This window comes from Alosa pseudoharengus, unplaced genomic scaffold, assembly GCF_046254945.1.
Source record: "Alosa pseudoharengus isolate Yale_2024_CS ecotype anadromous, Long Island Sound unplaced genomic scaffold, YU_APseudo_1.1 YU_APseudo_1.1_scf_24, whole genome shotgun sequence".
Classification (NCBI taxonomy): domain Eukaryota; kingdom Metazoa; phylum Chordata; class Actinopteri; order Clupeiformes; family Clupeidae; genus Alosa; species Alosa pseudoharengus.
The window spans coordinates 13855785-13866166 of record NW_027468689.1 but is presented as its reverse complement, the minus strand read 5'-3'; the positions used below and the strand labels follow the sequence as shown (position 1 = coordinate 13866166).

The 10382-nt window shown below is 41.3% G+C and overlaps 1 protein-coding gene across 1 annotated transcript; it reads left to right on the top strand.

Moving 5' to 3' along the window:
- The first annotated feature begins 3450 nt into the window (after window positions 1-3450).
- Window positions 3451-9820, top strand: mmadhca (metabolism of cobalamin associated Da). The gene is made up of 8 exons (XM_076303217.1): window positions 3451-3519; window positions 4210-4276; window positions 4382-4523; window positions 5438-5655; window positions 5997-6105; window positions 6565-6686; window positions 8089-8175; window positions 8763-9820. Exons 2-8 carry the CDS (start codon window positions 4268-4270, stop codon window positions 8982-8984), a joined length of 909 nt encoding a protein of 302 aa, XP_076159332.1. The 5' UTR covers window positions 3451-3519; window positions 4210-4267; the 3' UTR covers window positions 8985-9820.
- The last annotated feature ends 562 nt before the right edge of the window (window positions 9821-10382 follow it).

Below are 10382 nucleotides of genomic sequence, written 5' to 3'. Positions count from 1 at the left end.
CGTAATAGCTCAAGCTATCTGTGTTTAAAATGTGCTGTTGATCATCTCGTCTTGATAAAGAGTGTAGTTGTATTTAGGGATACAACTGAAACAATGTACAATGTACATTCAAGTTGGTTTCTGTACATCTGCGCCACTATTTGTATAGTTTATAATTCACATCCTATAGTCCTAGTTTATAATTCATCCTATAGTCCTATAGTTTATAATTGACATCCTATAGTCCTATAGTTTATAATTCATGTTGGTTTCTGTGCATCTGCATCTCTATTTGTCTGTGTCTGTGCAGGATACAGATGTGTGATCACATCCTATAGTTTATATACAGTAGTTTATTTACAGCGCACTGTGCACTCTTTATCCTTACTGATTTGTGCAAGCTGAATGTCATGGCAACGAATATCACACCACACACACACACACACACACACACAAACATACACACACAGACACACACACACACACATACACACACAAACATACACACACACACACACACACACACACACACACTGCGCATCTTCTGACTCCATAGTTTTCAAGCAGTGCCCTTGTCTGGACCAACTCACCCCGTCTCCCTAAATTCTGTCCCCCAAAACCAGCACCCTTCCCCTTGGATAACTCAACCCCTCTCCCTAAATCCTATCCTGAGCTGCACAATATTCTGTGTCAAGTGTCTGTGAGCACCACTGTGTCCTTGCTTGTGTGTGTGTGTGTGGGGGGGGTGGGGTGTTTGTGTGTGTGTGTGTGTGTGTGCGTGTGAGTGTGCATGTTTGTGTGTATATGTGTATGTGTATGTGTGTGTGTAAGAGAGAGAAAGAGAGAGAGAGAGTGTGGGTGCGCCTGTTCTAGGTTTGTGTCTCTCTGTGTCAACTGCTGTCCCCCCATGGGCCCAAATTGTGCCACTGAGACAAACACACACACACACACACACACACACACACACACACACACACACACACAGGCATGTTTTTTGTCCTCTTTGGCTGCTGTTTGCCCTTGTCTTGTGTCATTGCAGCTGTCAACTGTGTTTTTACACACTCCCATATTGTCATCCCTGTCCCCAATCTCCAACTCTTCTGCCAAGGCCTAGAGCTGTGGTGGTAGTGGTGGTGGTGGTCGTGGTGGTGTGTGTGTGTGTGTGTGTGTGTGTGTGTGTGTGTGCGTGTGTGTGTGTGTGTGTGTGTGTGTGTGTGTGTGTGTATGTGTTTGTGTACAAGCGTATGTGTGCAAGAGTGTGTGTGTGTGTGTGTGTAGCTGTGTGTGTGTTTGTTGTTTGTGTGTGTGGGTGTGTGTGTTTGTGTGTGTGAGAGAGAGAGTGTGTGTGTGAGAGAGAGAAAAAAAGAGAGAGAAAGAGTGTGTATCTGTGTGTGTGTGTGTGTGTGTGTGTGTGTGTGTGTGTGTGTGTGTGTGTGTGTGTGTGTGTGTGTTTGTGTGTATGTGTGTGTGTGTGTGTGTGTGTGTGTGTGTGTGTGTGTGTGTGTGTGTGTGTGAGTATGTGTATGTGTGTGAGAGAGAGAAAGTGTGTGACAGGGCCGCAGGGTCCCTGCAGCACCCAGCTGTTCTCTCACTGGGAGCCTGGATGTCCCTTTTATCATACTGCTCAAGGTGCAGAGCGCACTTCTAATCTAATATAGTTTTATGTCAAAATCAGCAATTTTGACCTCATTGTCCTCCATCTGCCCATTCAGAATGCACAGTCAAAAATAAAATAAATAAAAAAATTAAAAAATCTGAATCCTGGATCTTTAAAAATAAACTTAGTGTCCATACTGAATAATAAAAAATATAACAAACATCCCCCCCAAAAATCCTGCCAAACAATTTTTTCCTTTAAAAAATCCTGCTGATAAGCAATTCTTTGCTTCAGGATCCCAACAAGTAGAGGGGTATAATCAGATTTGCTGTTTTGTTCAAATATCAACCATGTTTTCTGCCAGTACGCTGGACCGGAGTGCCTCTTTAGGACCTTGCTGACTGTGAGGCCAAGTCTTGTGGTGTAGTGACCTCAGGGCCAGGGCAGGGCTACCTGTGGCAGGACCTCTGTTACTGCCCATCCAGTGCCTTCGGGTGCAGCTTCAGCACTGAATTAGATATGGACTTGGCTGCGTGACTGACTCTGAGCTCAATAATGTATGAAAGGGAAGCTCTGGGAGCACTCTGAGATTGCCCGGAGACCAGCAGGCTGGCTGGGGTAGTCATGGCATTTACTTCTCCGTTTTACCAGCACGGATATATGGCCTCCATCGTGACAAGCAAATACTTCTCCTAGCGGTGTGTTTTTAACTGGGCCACTTCAAAGCTCGGTGTGCAATTACAGCCATCTGTTGACAGTGTGGGTTCATGCCTCTTAAATGAAGTAATGAGTGGTCTTTTATGAGCTATGTGCATGCTGTCTCAGGACAATGTCACCTGTGTATCTTGGCTAGTGTGTGTTTTTGATTATATTTGCAATTTATGACGAACGGGACCATGGAAATCGTTTGACCATCATTAGAGGAGGTGGAGCGCATAACAAACCAGTCAGGCCATATAGCTAGCATGAGAGGACATCTGGTGGGTATGTAGGGTAATATGTGGGGTATTTAGTAGGGTAATTATAGAATTAAACCGTGTGTATGTAGCAGAGCATTTAGGATTAGTTGTAAGACCAGTCAGCACATTTGTAGATGTTACAAAAGATTCAGTGGAGAAACTACAATATATCAATGCCATGAAAGAGTCAGTTATACATTTTGAAACAAAGATTGTTATGCCATTTTATGCTATCAGTCAAAATGTAGGCCTACTGTGCTTGTTCCCATTCATTACCATTTCAAAAAAGGCTTACTAATGTTGATGGTTAATTAGCTGTAGTTTCTTTAATTATGGGGCTAGAGATGTTTTTTATTATTATTATTTTGTAACTTTAGTGGTCTTCTATCCAGAACCATTGACATTACCTTCAGTAGCCTATTAGAAGATTAATGCTTTACTGTCATACTTATCTCAGAGTTGTCATCTCATTTTTGCACACATTCACATATGCATTTGATGATTATGTGTTAAGGGGGCCGACCTTGGCCTGGAGTCTGAGCTGAGTGACCCTCAGCTGATGGCAGGGAGGGCCTAATAAGAGACTGGACTCAGTAAGACTGTTGAGTTGAGTTGTTTTCAAGAGCTTGGCTTTGGGTGATTTCTTTATGCTTTTGCTGACATCTTGTGGACATCTTGTAAGCACACACTACAGACGTGTGTGCACAATTTCTGACTGATGAAAATATTGTTATGAATGAGAATCACGGCACTGTGCTATCATGACAAAAAAGAGACATGATATAAGTTGCAGCAGTTATCTATGACTGACAGAAAATATCATTCAGATTTCTTTTTTTTCTGTTATTTTACTACAAAAACCATCAGAAGGCTAAAGTTGACCCACGTGACATCCTGTTGTCTGGTCAGTCATGTGAGCGCATGTGCGAACGTGACAAGAAGACCAGCAGCAGCAGCAGTAGGAGGAGCACTGGAAAAAACAAGGTAAGAACATTATGTCCTTTTATATTTAAACGTACATATGTATTATAAAAACATCATTCTATTAATCAGAAATGGATGTTGCGTATTTTGATTTATTTGTAAAAGTGTATCATTTTGTTTTGTCGAGTAAACGCTATAAAAGGATACTAGAAGTGAAAGTGATCTGATCCAAACAAAAACAAGAGTTGCGCCAGCCATTTGCTTGGTAAAAGACAGCTCGTTTAAAGTTTCTGCTTCACGATGAAAGTGTACAGGAAGTTAATCGTGCCTTGTAAACTCTGTTGGAGATCCATCGTCGATTGTTGTCAAACACTTTAACTGTCGATATGGGGTTTTAGCGAGCAAGCAAGCAAAGGCTACAGTGTTTTGTTATTATGTAACTTCAGCTAGCAGCTAGCTAACCTCAAGTCAAGTAACGAGCACCAAAGGTTGAAGTTATATCGAAATCTGCCTTTCCATTATCAACGGTTGTGATTTTCTGTTGCAAATCACTTACTGTCATGTTTAGAAGATTTTTAGTCTTTGTTCTCTGACAGATAATTACTCAGTGGGCGTTAACTAGCATTGTTAATTATGGTTAGCTATCTAGCTAACCAACGTGTTACGTCATGTTGCTTTTCTTTTTCGAGTTTACAGTTTTGCTGTAAACATAGTGACATGTTGGTTTACACATCTTTCTTTATTTTCAAGCATCAAGACACTAGCCTTTTGCACTTTCCGTGGAGCTTGAAGGCCAAGCTTCACCAGGATGGCAAGTGTAAGTATCCAAACCATTGCACACATAACTTAACTGACATTAATATGAGCTGAGTGCGTCGAGTCGACTTAATACATGTAACACCCCCACCATGTGTCCATATAGGTGCTGTGCCGAAGAGCTAGACTAGTGTCACAGATCTCCGGGATTCATGTTGCCCAGAGGGTGCCTCTCGCTAGAGCTTTCTCTGCTGCAGGGTCCTCAGGGTCAGACGAGCCCTATGTAGTTGTATCGTCACAAGATACAGGTGCGTGTGTGTGTAATGTTGATTTTCTCTTTATAAATATGTTTGTTCTGACTAAAAATGACACTGCCACATGTCAAAAGGTTGTAAGACAATGTGGTAGAAACATGGAATCAGATAAAGAAGCGTTTTCTTACATTTTTATGAAAAATGGCATGTCCAAAATTATCCATACCCTTTTAAAATAACCAGTGGAAACCACTTTATTTGCCATCACAACTCTCTAAATGGTTCTTATAATACCTATCAAGCCTCCCCATGTCTCCACAATGATTGTAGGCCGCACCTTTTTAGCAGTAATCCAGGTTTTGAGGCAGGAACAATTATTTGCCATCACTCTGGCCTTGTGCTCACTTTTTTTGACGGACTGAGGTCTGGAGTCTGGCTGGGCCACTCTAAAATGTTGATATTGTTCTCTGTTAACCATTTCTTGCCTTGTTTGGCTGTATGTTTTGGATCATTGTGTGGTTTAATGGTCCAATGCAGCCTATTGGGACCGGTCTCTCGGCAGACTGTCTGATCCTTTCCTCCAAAAATCGTAATGTAGCCCCTGCAATGGTTTTACTATTTACATTGAGAAGGTCACCAGGTCCCATTTTCTGAAAAACACCCAAAACTAATACATTTCTATAAGCACTTTGGCATGTGGCAGTGTAATTTTCAGCCAGAACAAACATATTGGTTAAGAGAAAATCAACATTAAATTAATATTTGCCAGGGGTATGAATACTTTTGTTCTTAACTATATATATTTAAGCAATAAACCGCGAGAGGCTGTTCTATCGTGAATATAGCACAGCTGAGGGGTGTACGTTGGGGTGTAAATACCAGTGCAAAGTTTTATACTTTTAAACTGTTAAGATGATTTGTCAGAGAGAAAAGAGTTGTTTAGATTCCTTCATGTCTTGTGTCCGCAGGACACAGAACTATCTGGCCCGATGAGCACATGGGACCATTTGGTCCACAGGACCAGCGTTTTCAGTTGCCAGGCAACGTAGGCTTTGCCTGTCACCTAGAGGGCACAGGGACCCAGCTGAAGGCCCCGGTCCATCGGACTGTCCCCGATGTCCTGTCCGCTCCGTCCAGCAGCGAGAGACACGAGTTTGTGCTGGCACAGTTTGTGTCCGAGTTTCAGGTAAGAATCAGGTTTGAATGTACCGTCACAGTAGGGAAATAATCGGAAAAATGGCTTAATCGGAACAAAAATGACACATATAACCACCTTGATTGGAACAGTTTGATCAGAATGACAAACTATCCATGTAAACCCTCCTAGTCAGGGGAGCGTTTTCCCGCAAACTAAGTTAGCAACTTTGTTGGTTGCAATGCAATTTCCCATTGCCAACCAACTAAGTTGGGTTTTGGGAAACACACCCCAGAATGGGAAAGCATTTAGTGATTATTCATGCTCTCGTTTGACCTGTGTTAGCACTGAGGTGCTCATTTATGTTTTTATGTTGTTGTTTGTCTGTGAAGGGAAAGGAAATTCCTCTGGTGGCCCAGAGAGTAAACCGAGCAGAACATTACTTTGACCATTCAAACATCGAGTGCTCAATGCACCCGTGCCCAGAGCTGCTAAAAAAAGGTTTGTCACAGAGTGCTCAGCTGTTACTGCAAACTGAAAAGTTCTCTTAAGAACAACAAATAATTTTCCTATGGAATATTAGTTAATCTATGAAAATAGGTATCTAAGAATCTGGTAAATTTGGTTTCCAAACATGTGTAATGAGTTAGGAACGCATGATTCATGAATGAAAAGTCCACACCTCATAGACGTGGGCTCTGAAACTGCCAAGTTGAAAACAATGCTTGAACAAGTATGATGCAATTCTTGAAACATGTTGTGCACTAGTCTACTACTAAGTGATTAGTATATTACTCTTACCAATGACAGTATTGAATTAAGGTGATGACAAACATAAACCTGCTATGTGTTAGATGATTATTCTTGTCATCCCATGGTTGTGTGTTGGTAAACTGGACAAGAGTGCTTGATCCATCAGATCCCCTCATTAGTCGTCCATTTTGTGCTTCCTGTGTCCAGATTTGGAGTTGTTTTTCCCAGCAGCCCCTGCTGGTAGTCTCACCATTGTCACGGTGACACAGAAGACCCTGGGAATGGAGGGCGAGGATTTGGACCTTGAGAGGCAAAGGCTCTTAGATAAGGTGGGCCAAGCAGACAGATATACATATTGGATGATACATGTGAAATACTGTATTGTAGTATTTACCATGATTGAGTACTGTAGTTATTTCGTATTACAACCCCAAATCAGAAAAAGTTGTGTAAAATGTGAATAAAACCAGAATTCAGTAATCTGCAAAATCTCCTAAACTCCTATTTAGCTGCAAAAAGGACACAGACAACATGTCAAATGTTGAAAATGACAAATTTTATGACTATATGACGATGTTCATTTTGAATTTGATACCACAATACGTTTCAAAGAAAAGTTGGGATGGGGGTGACAAAATGGTGGATAAGTTGTGTAATGATAAAGAAAACAAAAGGAGGAATGTTTCATAACTAATTAGGGTAACTGGCAACATGATTGGGTATGAAAAAGAGCATCCCAGAGAGGCAGTCTCTTACTGTAGAAGTAAAGATGTAGGGATATCCATCACTTTATGCAAACCTGTGTGGAAAAATGATGAAACCGTGTAATTTTAATACTTCTTAACATGGAATTGTGAAGTATTTGCAAAGTTCACCATCAACAGTACATCATATCATTAAATATTCAGAGAATCTAGCAAACAAGGGATAGAACTGAAAAACAATTGGATGGCCGTGGTCTTTTGGACATCAGATGGCACTGTATTAAAACCAGACCTGTTTCTGTAAAGAAAATCATTGTATGGGCTCAGGAAAATTTTTGATAACTGTTGTCTATGAACACAGTTTGATACTCAATTCAGAAATGCTAGTATAAACTTAACCATGCAACAGCCAAAATTGTATTTAGACATGATGCAGAAATACCACCGTCGTATCTCCACCGTATTAAGATGCAGAAATACCACTGTCTTATGAGTTTGTTTAAAATGGGCTGAGGTAAAATGGGAAAAGATTTCAAAATTTGAAATTCTTTTTGAAAATCATGGACTCACTGGGCTAAAGATGACATGCTACAATGACATGCCCAACCCTGGCACTCTCTCTCTCTCTCTCTCTCTCTCTCTCTCTCTCTCTCTCGTGCACGCTCTAAGCAGCGTTATTTTCATGAAATAATCAAAATATTCCTTTTCAACATTTGATATGTTGTCTATGTCATTTTTGCTGCTAAATATGGGTTATGAGATGTATATTATCACATTCTGTTTATTTGTATTTTACACAATGTCCAAACTTTTTTCTGATTTGGGGTTGCAGTCAATTTCCCTGTAATTAAGTTTGCCTTGTCCTAATTGTTTAGATGTTATGGTTGTACAGCTTGATAATACATCAACATATTTGATATGGCTAGTATGTGTCTTTGGTTTTTATTATTATTATTATTATTATTATTATGTATCATTAGTGCTGTGAAAATAATGTGTCTATGTACTGATTTGTGCTGTTTTACAGTTTGTTAGCGGTGCTAAAGAATTATGCTTCACTTTATGGAGAGGTGGATTCTGGGCGGACTTCATAAATCCCACTACAGGGCTAGCGGTAAGCATCATCGTCATGTTCTTGACATCAGAAACACTTGTGTTTGTGTTTGAATGTGTGTGCGATGTTCTCATTCTGACTTAATGTAGATTTATGTTCAGTTGTTGGTTAAATTTTGTATAAAGGCTAGATTCCCATGTGATGTATGTTTAAATTAAGTAAGGGATAATGAATTGTCAACCAGTCATTATCAGAAAATAGGTCCCGAGCCGTGTAATAAGTATTTTGAATTGACATGAAGTCATAGTTATTGCATGACTCAGTTGGAAGATTTTATGTAATTAATGGTTGGGATGAATGCTGTAATGCTATATGTAAAATGCTAAAAAGTCTGTGTCTTGCTTTTGTTGAGATTATAAAACAATTACCTTTTTCACTGCAGCCATTTTTGACACGAAATGTATGGCAGGCCCAGGTGTTACTAATGACATTAATTAAGGTTCTGATTTTGCTACAAACTGAACAGAGACTTCATTAAAGTACCAAAATGGCTGGTGTGAAAAAGGTCTATTTAAGCTTTCGTTGAGATAAGACGATGATTTAAGGTTCTTATCACTTCTCCCCTCTCTTCCCTGTCCCGTGGTCAGCACTTTGGCTACATCTCCAGCGACAGTGTCTTAAAGATGGAGGAGCCGGTGCGTCACCTGGGCTTCCGCATTGAGGACCTGGGCTCCTGCAAGGTCATCCGGCACGTCTTTAAGGGCACGCAGGCCTTCACAGGGACACTCTTCACTAACGCGCCCTCTAACAGCCACATCATGGAGAGGCTCCAGGGACACCCGAATGCATTTGAGAAAGCGGACATTTAAGCTTTCCATGCTCCAGTGAAGCATACAGACACACACACACACACACACACATATATATACATACGTACACACACACATTCTCAAACTGTGAACTACTGTTCTTACAGCTGAAAGTTGACTTTGGTTAACTTTCAATTAAAAAAAAAACAAAAACGTAAGAAATGGCATAAACCTTACGACATACTAATCCGTTATAAGAGTCCCTTCTTTTGTAAGGGCAGCCTTCAGTCCTTGTGTTTGTGTTGTTTCTCCACGACTGACCGGCTTTTACGCTGACAACACTTGAAGTGTTTTCCACACGATGTGTGGAGGGAGAGGTCGAGAGGACGCTCCCCATACTTGATCCAGCCAAAGGACGGTGCTCTGGCGGTCCTCAGATGAGCTCTGGAAACCATGTGGCGTTGCACTCCTTGGCAGCTGACTTCACAACGACACAATACTCTCATCATGTCTATTGAGTGCTTGTAGTGTTCTGTGTAGACTTTGTCTGGAATAAAAATCAGCGCCCCCTGAGACGGACAGAAGTCATGGACGTCCTGCTGCTAAAGGGTTATAAATGGCGAATGGAGACCCTAATCGTGACCCCCCACCTCTCACACACACTGGATGTAATATAGCATGAAGGTTTCCGTCGGGTACTCGGAGCTGATTCCCGGAGATGCAGAGCTTTAAAAATCAAACCGTCTCTAGGGGGCGCTGTTTCCTGGAACTGTTAAAAGATAAACAGAATTGTGTAGTGTGAAGTGCACTGCAACCTCAAGAGTGCTCAGTACACGTCTGTACACGAGATCTTTACACTCAGAGAAGGTTTCCTAATAAAGGGGAAAGTACATAAAGCTTTGTCAAACTCTTTATTAAATGTGTCTGTGTATTGATGGTTATGGGGCAGCCGTGGCCCACTGGTTAGCACTCTGGACTTGTAACCGGAGGGTTGCCAGTTCGAGCCCCGACCAGTGGGCCACGGCTGAAGTGCCCTTGAGCAAGGCACCTAACCCCTCACTGCTCCCCGAGCGCCGCTGTTGTAGCAGGCAGCTCACTGCGCCGGGATTAGTTTGTGCTTCACTTCACTGTGTGCTGTGTGTGTTTCACTAATTCACGGATTGGGTTAAATGCAGAGACCAAATTTCCCTCACGGGGAATATATACTTATACTATATACAGGGTTCCTACGCAGTATGGAAAACCTGGAAAAGTATGGAATTTGATTTTAGTAATTTCCAGATCTGGATAAGTATGGAAAAAAGAAACAAGGGCATTGAGTAATATTTGTGTTTCCAGACTATTGCATTTGCAGTACTAATCACTTATCATAATGAACCATTCCTACTGTTGTGTAGCTTAACTGTCAGTCCCCATCGTCAAGATACAACTAAAAATGACCCAGCTAAATGGACGAAT